We start from the raw sequence: 14,417 nt of genomic DNA on the forward strand, positions 1-14,417 counted from the left end.
TCCTATGTACAGAGGAGTCAGGAGAGAGACAAAAGGAAAACCCACTGCTAAACTGTCTATAAACAGAAGAGGAAAAAAAAAAACACAGGAAAAATCTTTGAGATTCCAATATGTCAGACCATAGAATTTTTTTTTTTTAAGAGTATTTATATATTTTTTCATACATAATTTTTTCTATATTCATTTAAATTAATTTTAGGTTCATTCATTGTGTTAAAGATTACTTTTAACTAGATTAGCCAAGGTAAGATCGAAGTGGCTTCAACATGTTGCACAGGCTTTTAAAAAAAAAAAAAAAGCTCTTTAAATTACTCACAATCATCACTAGAAACTGTAGTAAAAGGTATGTTACTTGCTCAAAGCAAATGAAGTGAAGTATATTGAGAAATACTTCGGTATGTAGGTCTCCACAAGGCCATGCTACTGTAACGGAGTCATGAAATGCCATATATTAATATTTAACATTCTAAAGGGATTTTCCTACAATTAACATTTACCAACTCTACACTCCACAGGAAGAGGCAGTCGAGCAGGTGCCAAAAGTTGGCAATGTCTGCTCGCTGGGTTACCCCCATTAATCACTAGAATAGGGGACCCGAGACCTTGTTACTCCTAAAGGCACAAACCAAAATTAGGAAGAGTTTGAATGTAGTGGGGGTCCAGGATGGGTCCTGCAGCTTCCTGTCAATCAAAGGGAAGCTAACTGTTAATCAAGCCAAGTAGGAAGAATCTGGAGAGGTGGTGCCCAGTGGGTGCTTTGCCTGGCTTGCTTTCAAAACACTTTTATCTGAAAACCTTTGTTGTTGGATAGACAGAGGTTAAAAATCAATGCAATTACTATAGTAATTATGTGTTTGATTGCAAGTTTACTGGTTCATAAAAATAATCCATCAACATATTTTTCATTTCTATTCGTCAAGTGAATCTGCTCAGTACAGAGCATCTAAGAGTTTCCTGGAAAATATGTTTGCGGCCAGAAAAGCCACTCCAAGGTCCTAGCCACTAGGGGTTTCACTTCTAACTTGCATTCAATGACCTGTTATTGAAATTATTGTTTACCAGCAGAGACGGTTTACACGAGGGGGGTCATGTCTCTGTAACTGCTCTTGGTCGCCTGTCAGTCCAACTCCAGACAGGCATATTAGAGAGGTGATGCAAGAATCTGATTGGAGTACACGGCCGGATTCCCACATCCGTGTGTTGGATTACAAATATGAACTCTCTGATGCACGAACTGGTCGCGAGTCTCCTGATTCCACATTGACAACCTTATGAATGCCTACGAGGATGAGAAGTATGAACTGCGATAGATGGGGGAAAGCCCACTGTTCTATGGCCGTTTCACCGTCTCATGCGTACTTCCTTAAAAGGCCTTTAGGAAATGTGCATGTGACACATGAAATTGCCATAGGCCAGAGGACGTCATGCCGTTTAGTACTATTAGTACTTTTAGTTAATAGTTGCTATTTTTACTGACATTGGACTCATGATCATTTATTTCAGTACTTGTCCCCGCAAGTTAGGCTCTGAGCACATGTTCTATTCCATTTTAGAAACATTTGATTAGCACTAGACAAATGGAATATTTGCTTCTGATTGCATATCAAATGCAAAAGATAAGAGGAGGCCCACTACCCTCTGACGATTAGGAGACACGTCAAATGTCCATTTTTCACGAATGGGAAAAAAAAAAATAAAGTCCGACATGCGGAACTTTTTATTTCAGTCTAAAAGAATGAAGACAAAAAAGAACAGATGGACCCCAGGATAATCAATGGGGCTTCTCTGCTTCTGTTTGCATAACTGATGTGAAGGATCACTGATTCCATGTCTGTTCCTAAAATATCATAGGCAAATGAAATATCCGAACAGGCATATAAACATTAAGCGTTTCATTATAAATTGTAAACATATTTATAGACAACATTAATATGTATTTGATGAAGCTGAAAGGTAAAACTAGTCTGGTTCAGCCTGATATCCTGTGTTTCTAACTGATGTACTGTCCTGCAAACTTGCAAAGCATTTATCCTGCAAGTGAAATACAATAGTGGGGGATATCCACTTTAATCTGGTCTCATGCCATTAAAGAGTACCTTGTGTCAAGTTAAGGCATATACATAGAGCAGTTGGGGTCTTGCAGCAACAAAACAAAATTGAAACACTGATGCTTGTCATCGTAACCCTCCAAAAACAGAGGTTGGTGCCCCCACATCCTCAAACCTAATTGTTAAACTGCCACTACAGCAATTTTTTTTTTTTATTTCAGTGCTGGAATGGTGCTACTAATCCAAGTTTCCTGTCCCTAATTCTATACTTACCAACTGCTATTTTCAGCTGTTCTGAGCTCCACACCTGTTGGTCTCCAGCAGTTTGTTACCTGCTGAATCACTCCAGAAGTCACAGCTCAATGTAAGTCTAAGGCCAGGTTCACATAGCGTTAACAGCAGTCCGTTCAATGCATAGCGCTGACAGACTGCATTAAGGTTATAGCATAACGCGATCGCGTTATGTCCTCCCGCTAGGGCATATACTTCATCTGCCCCAGCAGTGACGGACCCTCAGACACTGCAGACCGCGTCCGAGGGTCCGTCACAGTGACGGCACATCGCTAACGCATGCCGATTATGGCATGCGTTAGCGATGCACTCTTCTATAGCTGTGTATGGTTGCGTTATCGCATCCGTTACATAGCGTTAATGCCGCTATATAACGGATGCGTTAAACGCAGCCCATTAACGCTTTGTGAACCCAGCCTAAGAGAAGCAGATCAAGGCTTTCAGACTTACATTTGAGAGCTTGTGACTGATACATCTTACTTACGGAAAGAAGTTGCGCAACAAGGCGGCATGTGACCACAGCACTACTGCAAAGAGCTGAAGATAGACTGGGGAGTATAAGACTAGGCTCAGGGAACTTAGATTAGTAGCACCACTCCAGCACTGAAAAAAAAAACAAAAAACTAAAGACGCTGGAGTGGTGCGTTAATATTTTCAAGTCTGTCCCGAGTAGATTCACCAAATATGGATGCACTCTGAGCTTGGCCCCCTGTTTCATTGTCTCCGGAGCAGTCTCTATTGAAAGATTCATTTTCAGTACATTTGATAAAAGAATGGTGGCTTCTGAGAAATTGCTTCACACCTAGTAATATTAGTAGTTTTAGGCATTAACTGTAACCTGGAAAGCAAGGTTTATCAATTCTGCTTCTGATTTCTACAGCAAGGAGTCTCTGCAGTATGGAGAAACCAGATCCAGGTATATACATTATAATACATACATTATACGTACAGTGTATAAACATGCAAGTAATTGCTGAGCATTTAGGCAAGTTATAAGAAAGAACATTAAATAAGATGAAATAAAAGCCGACAGCACAGAGGGGACCCCATGACATGTAAAAAAAATTCTAGCAGGAAGATACAGAAAAGTTATAGTTTACCTGCAAATAATATGTGCCCTTTGGCTGTGTATATAACATAAGGAAGCTGTAGTCTAGGTTTTGTTTTGTTCTCCACCTAGGAAAGGAAAGGAAATATTATTTTAACCGTTTCTACAACCTTCCTAACTTGACTAAGTTTACTACAAACTGAATTTGAACTCCATGGCTCCAGTAATAAGTTAGATGAAAGCTAGGGAAAAGCGTATTGTGGTTAAAACAAGGATCTGAGAATCATCAAAATAAAAATACTGGCTGTGCATTGGCAACGGTAATCATACAGTGCCTTGGAAAAGTATTCAGCCCCCTGGAACTTTTCAACCTTTTCCCACATATCATGCTTCAAACATAAAGATACCAAATGTAAATTTTTGTTGAAGAATCAACAAGTGGGACACAATTGTGAAGTTGAATGAAATTTATTATTTAAAATTTTTGTGGAAATTCAAAAACTGAAAAGTGGGGCGTACAATATCATTTGGCCCCTTTACTTTAAGTGCAGCAAACTCACTCCAGAAGTTCATTGTGGATCTCTGAATGATCCAATGTTGTCCTAAATGATTAATCATGATAAATATAATCCACCTATGTGTAATCAAGTCTCTGTATAAATGCATCTGCTCTGTGATAGTCTCAGGGTTCTGTTTTAAGCACAGAGAGCATCATGAAGACCAAGGAACACAACAAGCAGGTCAGTGATACTGTTGTGGAGAAGTTTAAAGCCGGATTTGGATACAAAATGATTTCCAAAACTTTAAACATCCCAAGGAGCACTGTGCAAGCGATCATATTGAAATGGAAGGAGTATCAAACCACTGCAAATCTACCAAGACCCGGCTGTCCATCTAAATTTTCATCTCAAACAAGGAAAAGACTGATCAGAGATGCAGCCAAGAGGTCCATGATCACTCTGGATGAACTGCAGAGATCTACAGCTGAGGTGGGACAGTCTGTCCATAGGACACAATCAGTCGTACACTGCACAAATCTGGCCTTTATGGAAGCGTGGCAAGAAGAAAGTCATTTCTGAAAGCTATCCATAAAAAGTGTTGTTTAAAGTTTGCAACAAGCCACCTGGGAGACACACCAAACATGTGGAAGAAGGTGCTCTGGTCAGATGAAACCAAAATAGAACTTTTTGGCAACAATGCCAAGCAATATGTTTGGCGTAAAGGCAACACAGCTCATCACCCTGAACACACCATCCCCACTGTCAAACATGGTGGTGGCAGCATCATGGTTTGGGCCTGCTTTTCTTCAACAGGGACAGGGAAGATGGTTAAAACTGATGGGAAGATGGATGAAGCCAAATACAGGACCATTCTTGAAGAAAACCTGTTGGAATCTGCAAAAGACTTGAGACTGAGACGGAGATTTGTCTTCCAACAAGACAACGATCCCAAACATAAAGCAAAATATACAATGGAATGGTTCACAAATAAACGTATCCAGGTGTTAGAATGGCCAAGTCAAATTCCAGACCTGAATCCAATCGAGAATCTGTGGAAAGAGCTGAAAACTGCTGTTCACAAACAATCTCCATCAAACCTCACTGAGCTTGAGCTGTTTGCCAAGGAAGAATGGGCAAGAATTTGTCTCTCGATGTACAAAACTGATAGAGACATACCCCAAGCGACTTGCAGCTGTAATCGCAGCAAAAGGTGGTGCAACAAAGTATTAAGTTAAAGGGGCCGGATAAAATTGCATGCCCCACTTTTCAGTTTTTGAATTTCCACAAAAATGTAAAATAACCAATAAATTTAATTCAACTTCACAACTGTGTCCCACTTGTTGTTGATTCTGCATCAAAAATTTACATTTGGTATCTTTATGTTTGAAGCATGATATGTGGGAGAAGGTTGAAAAGTTCCAGGGGGCCGAATACTTTCGCAAGGCACTGTAGTTACTGACAGCGGTCAATCATAGGCTGAGATGGATCCTTCATTTTTGTTGCTGGCTTGATGGAATATGTGATCAGGCAGGTAGAAATGCTATAGCGCTTTATAATGTGTGAATATCGGCTTATATTGCATGCGACTTATTGGGATACCAGTTATTGCCTGGTGACATAATTTTAGTCTGTCACCACCGAAATAGAAAATTAGCTATATATATATATATATATATATATATATATATATATATATATATATATATATATATATATATATCATATATATATGATTTAGCCCCTATAAAATCATACCTATTGTACAGATTTCACTACTATTATTTTATATATAAGAAAGTTTTAATACATATGTAAATGAGGGGTCTTCAGTGCACCCTGGCCTAGTGGTCAGTGCATCTTTTGTCTGCCTCAATTAGCATCGTCCACACTTACCCTTAGTGCGACTGAAATGGCTCACTGCCTGAATGGAATCCTCAGCCCTGAATTATGAAGGCCACTGTGCTCTTAGGAACCTTGAGTACTGCAGAAATTTTTTTGTAACCTTGGCCAGATCTGTGCCTTGCCACAATTCTGTCTCTGAGCTCCTTGGCCAGTTCCTTTGACCTCATGATTCTCATTTGGTCTGACATGCACTGTGAGGTCTTTTATAGACAGGTGTGTGCCTTTCCAAATCAAGTCCTATCAGTTTAATTAAACACAGCTGGACTCCAATGAAGGAGTAGAACCATCTCAAGGAGGATCACAAGGAAATGGACAGCGTGTGACAAATATGAGTGTCTCAGCAAAGGGTCTAAATAGTTATGACCATTTTATTCCCTTAATCCTCTTTCCCACCCTTTTCCCTTTCTTTCCCTCCCTTTTTCCCAACCCTTGTTATTTACTAAAATCCAATAAAAATGTTTGAAATATAAATACTTATGACCATGTGATATTTCAGTTTTTCTTTTTTAATAAATTTGCAAACATTTCTATTTTTTTCAGTCAAGATGGGGTGCAGAGTGTACATTAACCCCTTCACCCCCAAGGGTGGTTTGCACGTTCATGACCGGGCCAATTTTTACAATTCTGACCACTGTACCTTTATGAGGTCATAACTCTGGAACGGTTCCATGGATCCCGGTGATTCTGACATTGTTTTCTCGTGACATATTGTACTTCATGTTAGTGGTAACATTTCATTCAAATAACTTGCGTTTATTTGTGAGAAAAACGGAAATTTGGCGAAAATTTTGAAAATTTCGCAATTTTCCAACTTTGAATTTTTATGCCCTTAAATCACAGAGATACGGCACACAAAAAACTTGATAACTAACATTTCCCACATGTTTACTTTACATGAGCACAATTTTGGAACCAAAATTTTTTTTAGTTAGGAAGTTATAAGGGTTAAAAGTTGACCAGCGATTTCTCATTTTTACAACACCATTTTATTTTTAGGACCACATCACATTTGAAGCCACTTTGAGGGGTCTATATGATAGAAAATACCCAAAAGTGACACCATTCTAAAAACTGAACCCCTTAAGGTGCTCAAAACCACATTCAAGAAGTTTATTAACTCTTTAGGTGCGTCACAGGAATTTTTTTGAATATTTAAAAAAAAATGAACATTAACTTTTTCATAAAAAAAATACATCAGGTTCAATTTTTTTTATTTTACCAAGGGTAACAGGAGAAATTGAACTGCAAAAGTTATTGTGCAATTTGTCCTGAGTACGCAGATACCTGATAAGTGGGGGGGGGGGGAACGACTGTTTCGGCGCATGGCAGAGCTCAGAATGGAAGGAGCGCCGTTTGACTTTTTCAATGCAAAATTGGCTGGAATTCAGATTGGACGCCATGTCACGTTTGGAGAGTCCCTGATGTACCTAAACAGTGGAAACCCCCTACAAGTGACCCCATTTTGGAAACTAGACCCCCCAAGGAACTTATCTAGATATGTGGTGAGAACTTTGAACCCACAAGGGCTTTACAGAAGTTTATAATGTACAGCGGTACAATTAAAAAATCATATTTTTTCCACAAAAATGATCTTTTCACCCCAATTTTTATTTTCCCAAGGGTAACAGGACCCTAAAAGTTATTGTGCAATTTGTCCTGAGTACACTGATACCCCACATGTGGGGGTAAACCACTATTTGGGCGCATGGCAGAGCTCGGAAGGGAAGCAGCGCCATTTGACGTTTTTGGCTGGAATTGAGATCGGACACGATGTCGCGTTTGGAAAACCCCTGACGTACCAAAACAGTGGAAACCCCCCACAAATGACACCATTTTGGAAACTAGACCCCCTAAGGAACTCATCTAGATGTGTGGTGAGAACTTTGAACCCCCATGGGCTTCACAGAAGTTTATAACATAAAGCCATACAATTAAAAAATCATATTTTTTCCACAAAAATGATCTTTTCACCCTCAATTCTTATTTTTCCAAGGGTAACAGGACCCTAAAAGTTATTGTGCAATTTGTCCTGAGTACGCTGATACCCCACATGTGGGGGTAAACCACTATTTGGGCGCATGGCAGAGCTCGGAAGGGAAGCAGCGCCATTTGACGTTTTGGGCTGGAATTGAGATCGGACACCATGTCGCGTTTGGAAAACTCCTGATGTACCAAAACAGTGGAACCCCCCCACAAATGACACCATTTTGGAAACTAGACCCCCTAAGGAACTTATCTAGATGTGTGGTGAGCACTTTGACCCCCCCAGTGCCTCACAGAAGTTTATAACACCCGGGCGTGAAAATAAAAAATTCGTATTTTTTCCACAAACATGATCTTTTCGTCACCATTTTTTTACTTTCCCAAGGGTACCAGGAGAAATTGGACCCCAAAAGTTGTTGTCCAATTTGTCCTGAGTATGCTGATACCCCATATGTGGGAGAAAACTACTGTATGGGCACACGTCGGGTCTCGGAAGGGAAGTAGTGACGTTTTGGAATGCAGACTTTGATGGAATGGTCTGCGGGTGTCATGTTGCCTTTGGAGAGCCCCTAATGTACCTAAACAGTGGAAACCCCCCACAAATGACACCATTTTGTATACTAGACCCCCCAAGGAACTTATCTAGATGTGTGGTGAGCACTTTGAACCCCCCAGTGCTTCACAGAAGTTTACAACGCCCGGGCGTGAAAATAAAAAATTCGTATTTTTTCCACAAACATGATCTTTTAGTCACCATTTTTTTATTTTCCCAAGGGTACCAGGAGAAATTGGACCCCAAAAGTTGTTGTCCAATTTGTCCTGAGCATGCTGATACCCCATATGTGGGAGAAAACTACTGTATGGGCACACGTCGGGGCTCGGAAGGGAAGTAGTGACGTTTTGGAATGCAGACTTTGATGGAATGGTGTGCGGGTGTCATGTTGCCTTTGGAGAGCCCCTAATGTACCTAAACAGTGGAAACCCCCCACAAATGACCCCATTTTGAAAACTAGACCCACTAAGGAATGTATCTAGATGTGAGGTGAGCACTTTGAACCCCCAAGGGCTTCACAGAAGTTTATAATGCCAGGGCATGAAAATAAAAAAATCGTATTTTTTCCACAAACATGATCAATTAGTCCCCAATTTTTTCATTTTCCCAAGAGTAACAGGAGAAAATGGACCCCAAAAGTTGTTGTCCAATTTGTCCTGAGTACGCTGACACCCCATATGTGGGAGAAAACTACTGTATGGACACACGTCGGGGCTCGGAAGGGAAGCAGTGACGTTTTGGAATGCAGACTTTGATGGAATGGTCTGCGGGTGTCATGTGCGTTTGGAGAGCCCCTGATGTACCTAAACTATTGAAACTCCCCACAAGTGACCCCATTTTGGACACTAGACCCCCCACGGAACTTATCTAGATGTGTGGTGAGCACTTTGAACCCCCAAGTGCTTCACAGAAGTTTATAACACTCGGACGTGAAAATAAAAAAATCATTTTTTTCCACAAAAATGATATTTTTGCCCCCAATTTTTTATTTTTTTAAGGGTAACAGGAGAAATTGGACCCCAAAAATTGTTTTGCAATTTGTCCTGAGTAGGCTGATACCCTACATGTGGGGGTAAAACACTGTTTGGGCGCATAGCAGAGCTTGGAAGGGAAGGAGCACCATTTGACTTTTTCAACTCAGAATTGGCTGGAATTGAGATCAGACGCCATGTTGCATTTGGAGAGCCCCTGATGTGCCCAAACAGTGGAAACCCCCAATTCTAACTCCAACCCGAACCCCAACACGCCCCTAACCCTAACCCTAGCCCTAGCCCTAACCCTAACCCTACCCCAACACACCCCTAGCCCTAACCCTAGCCCTAACCCTAATGGAAAAATGGAAATAAATACATTTTTTTTATTTTATTATTTTTCCCTAACTAAGGGGGTGATAACGGGGGGTTTGATTTACTATTTATGGCGGTTTTTATGTTTGGCGGCTGTCGCACGCTAAAAGACGCTTTTTATTGTAAAAATAGTTTTTGCATCACCACATATTGAGAGCTATAATTTTTCCGTATTTTGACCCACCGAGTCATGTGAGGTCTTATTTTTTGCGGGACGAGTTGACGTTTTTATTGGTACCATTTTCGGGCACGTGAAATTTTTTGATCGCTTTTTATTCCGATTTTTGGGACGCAGAATGAACAAAAACCAGCGTTTCATGAATTTCTTTTGGGGGGGTGCGTTTACACCGTTCCACGTGCGGTAAAATTGATAAAGCGGTTTTATTCTTCGGGTCAGTACGGTTACAGCGATACCTCATTTAGGTCGTTTTTTATGTTTTTGTCGGTTTTATGCAATGAAAACTATTTTATATAAAAAATAATTATTTTTGCATCGCTTTATTCAGCGAGCTATAACTTTTTTATTTTTTCGCTGATGATGCTGTGTGGCGGCTCGTTTTTTGCGGGACAAGATGACGTTTTCAGCGGTACCATGGATATTTATATGCGTCTTTTTGATCGCGCGTTATTACACTTTTTGTTTGGCGGTATGATAAATCATTATTTTTTGCTTCGTTTTTTATTTTTTAAGGGGTTCGCTAAAGGGGTTAACTAATGGGACAGTTTTATAGGGCGGGTCATTACGGACGCGGCGATACCTAATATGTGTACTTTTATTGGTTTTTTTTTATTATTTCCAAAAAATGGATTTATTGGGGGCATATTTTTTTTTTTTTTCTAATTTATTTGGCGATTTTTTTTTAAATTATTTTTACACTTTTTTTTATTTTTTTTTTTACTTTATTAAATAGTCCCAGGTGGGACATCACTGTCCTGTGACAGATCGCTGATCTGTCACATCACAGATCACTGTGACAGATCAGCGATCTGACACAGGCAGTGCAGAAGGCTTCCTCATGCCTGCGCTTTGCAGGCACTGAGGAAGCCAGCTTCCGCAGGCCCCCGAAGGCCCCCGTCGCCATCTTGGATTCGGGTGCCTGGAGGAAGGGAGTCCCCCGCAGCAGCGCTGCACATTGCGCTGCCGTGGGGGGCTCAGGGAAGCACGGAGGGAGCCCCCTCCCTGCTGATGCTTCCCTTTAACCCCCAGTACACCGCGATCGTGTTTGATCGCGGTGTGCAAGGGGTTAACGTGTCGGGGGCGGTCCATGACCGCCCCTGACACATTGTGCCGGGTGTCAGCTGTGATAATCAGCTGACACCCGGCCGCCATCAGCGGCGCTCACCACGTGGGCGCCGCTGATCGCGCCGACGTACTATCCCGTCCCCGGTCATACGGGCCCGGGTACCATGGACGGGATAGTACGTCGGATGGCAGAAAGGGGTTAATGAGAAAAAAAATTTAATTTTTTTGAATTTACCAAATGGCTGCAATGAAACAAAGTGAAAAATTTAAAGGGGTCTAAATACGTTCCGTACCCACTGTAATTAATGCATAAATGTTTCAGCACTTTGAAACATTACTATTTTTGCAAATATTTTGTTGTGCCAAATTTCTGATCTTTATTTAGAGGATATTTAGCAACAATTCAAATAAATAAAACATGTCTAAACACGATTTATAAACAGTTACAGAAATTACAACAAAATTTGGTTCTCATTTAGTGAATACTCTTTTTTGTTTGTCTCTTGTACTCCTGCATCATATCATCTCTTTACAATTGTTTAACCCCTTCATGACCCAGCCTATTTTGACCTTAATGACCTGGCCATTTTTTGCAATTCTGACCAGTGTCCCTTTATGAGGTAATAACTCAGGCACGCTTCAACAGATCCTAGCGATTCTGAGAATGTTTTTTCATGACATATTGAGCTTCATGATAGTGGTAAATTTAGGTAAATAATTTTTGCCTTTATTTGTGAAAAAAAAAAGAAATTTGGTGAAAATTTTGAAAATGTCGCAATATTTAAATTTTGAATTTTTATTTTGTTAAACCAGAGAGTTATGTGACACAAAATAGTTAATAAATAACATTTCCCACATGTCTACTTTACATTACCACAATTTTGGAAACAAAATTTTTTTTTGTTATGAAGTTATAATGGTTAAAAGTTGACAAGCAATTTTTCATTTTTACAACAAAATTTACAAAACCATTATTTTTTTATTTTTTTTTTTTTAGGGACCACCTCACATTTGAAGTCACTTTGATGGGTCTATATGGCAGAAAATACCCAAAAGTGACATCATTCTAAAAAACTGCACCCCTCAAGCTACTCAAAACTACATTCAAGAAGATTATTAACCCTTCAGGTGCTTCATGGGAACTAAAGCAACGTGGAAGGAAAAAATGGACATTTTAATTTTTCCAACAAAAATTTTCTGTTAGCATCAATTTTTCATTTTCACATGGGCAACAGGATAAAATGGATCCTAAAATTTGTTTAGCAATTTCTCCTGAGTACACCGATACCTCATATGTAGTCAAAAAACACTGTTTGGGCGCACAGCAGGGCTCGTAAGGGAAGGAGCGCCATTTGACTTTTTGAATGGATAATATGCTGGAATATTTAGCGGTTGCCATGTCGCATATGGAGAGCCCCGTGCGCCTAAATATTGGAGCTCCCACACAAGTGACCCCATTTTGAAACTAGACCCCCCAAGGAACTTATCTAGATGTGTGGTGAGCACTTTGAACCCCCAAGTGCTTCACAGAAGTTTATAAGGCAGAGCCGTGAAAATAAAAAAATCATTTGTTTTCCTCAAACAATGATTTTTTGGCCCGCAATTTTTTTTTATTTTCACAAGGGTAACAGGAGAAATTGGACCCCAAAAGTTGTTGTCCAGTTTATCCTGAGTACGCTGGTACCCCATATGTGGGGGGGGGGGGGGGACAACTGTTTGGGGACATGTCGGGGCTCGGAAGGGAAGCAGTGACATTTTGAAATGCCGACTTGATGAACTGGTCTGCGGGCATCATGTTACGTTTGCAGAGCCCCTGATGTGCCTAAACAGTAGAAACCCCCCCCACAAGTGACCCCATTTTGGAAACTAGACCCACCAAGGAACTTATCTAGATGTGTGGTGGGCACTTTGAATCCCCAAGTGCTTCACAGAAGTTTATAACGCAGAGCCGTGAAAATAAAAAAATATTTTTTTTCCACAAAAATAATTTAGCCCCCAATTTTTTTATTTTCCCAAGGGTAACAGGAGAACCCCCTGGACCCCCAATGTTGTTGTGCAATTTTTCCTGAGTACGCTGATAACCTATATGTTGGGGTAAACCACTGTTTGGGCACACGTCGGGGCTCGGAAGGGAGGGAGAGCTGTTATGGTGGTGCCATGTCGCGTTTGGAGACCCTCTGATGTGCCTATATAGTGGTAACCCATGAATTCTAACTCAACCCTAACCCCAACACACCCCTAATCCCAACCCTAACCTCAATACACCCCTAACCCTAATCTTAACTCTAATTCCAACCCTAATTCTAACCCTAATTGCAACCGAAAAATAAAAATAAATATATTTTCTTTATTTTATTTCTTCTCCCTACCTATGGGGGTGATAAGGGGGGTTATTTACTTTTTATTTTGATCACTGTGATAAACCCTATCACAGTGATCAAAATGTAACTGGAATGAATGAATCTGCTGGTCGGTAGATTCGGCGGGTGCACGGCGCATGCACCCGCCATTTTTGAAGATGGCGGCACCCATGGAAGATTCAGGAGGGACACCGGGACTCAGAAGGTACTGGGGGGGAGGGAGGGGATCAGAAGGGGGGGGAGCGGGGGGCAGGGGAGGGGGAGCAAATACTGACGGTGGCGGCAGATCGCCGTCGTCAGTCGGTGGCATATCACCCCATCAGTCGGTGGGGTCAGATCGCAGTCTCCAGCCATGGCCGAAGATATTGCAGCATCGGCCATGGCTGGATTGTAATATTTCACCAAATTTTGTTGGTGAAATATTACAATTGCTCTGATTGGCTGTTGAAAGTAAAACAGCCAATCAGAGCGATCGTAGCCACCCCCACACCCCGAGATGAAGTACAAAGCCTCCTGTACCTGCGGGTCGGGTGACCTTTTAGTGACCCTGGTCACCCGACCCGCAGGACCGCGCCACATAGGCCTCACAGGTCGGATTGGCACGACTTTCCATGACACCTACATGGCGTCAAAGGTTGGGAAGGGGTTAGCAGTAATCTGCAAAGATTGATGGATTCCATTTTCCTTTATCCTTTCTCCAATATCTTGGTGAAATCTCTCACCATACTCACCACTCACTGCTCCGCAGTTTGTTGGGACAAAAAGTCTAGATGCGAATGTAAGAAATTAATCTTTAAGGACATGTTACATCCTAGATCCAATGTTTTAAGGAGATTTTCCAATAACTTCATAATTATCTGCTCTGGAGTTTTCCAAAAAATTAGTTACCATTGATGCGAATACTACCCATGCAGCCTTTTTCATGTACTGCAACAAACAGAGAACATCCTCATCTTGAAGAAGCTTACGAATCTGAGGTCCAGTAAAGTTCCTTTTTCTTTGCTTCACTCAACCTTGGAAATTTATCAATGAGATACTCAAATGTTTTTGCATTTTTAGCCATTTCCTTTACAAAGTTTTTCATTAAATACAACTTGATAAGCAATGGTGGTAACTAAATCTTATGTGGGTCAGGAAGTGATA

At 40.9% G+C, this 14,417-nt stretch overlaps 1 protein-coding gene across 2 annotated transcripts in view; it reads right to left on the bottom strand.

Moving 5' to 3' along the window:
* Positions 1 to 14,417, bottom strand: part of LOC141086257 (alpha-1,3-mannosyl-glycoprotein 4-beta-N-acetylglucosaminyltransferase B-like) — a 145,300-nt gene that overhangs the window by 63,441 nt on the left and 67,442 nt on the right. For both annotated transcript variants that reach the window (XR_012231557.1, XM_073572137.1), the window contains exon 6: positions 3,440 to 3,515. Coding sequence is in view for 1 of the 2 variants with exons in the window: in XM_073572137.1 (XP_073428238.1) it covers positions 3,440 to 3,515 (76 nt within the window). In the remaining variant the exon portion in view is untranslated. The remainder of the gene's footprint in view (positions 1 to 3,439; positions 3,516 to 14,417) is intronic.

Source organism: Dendrobates tinctorius, unplaced genomic scaffold (assembly GCF_039654945.1).
Source record: "Dendrobates tinctorius isolate UK_male_01 unplaced genomic scaffold, ASM3965494v1 ptg000030l, whole genome shotgun sequence".
Lineage (NCBI taxonomy): Eukaryota > Metazoa > Chordata > Amphibia > Anura > Dendrobatidae > Dendrobates > Dendrobates tinctorius.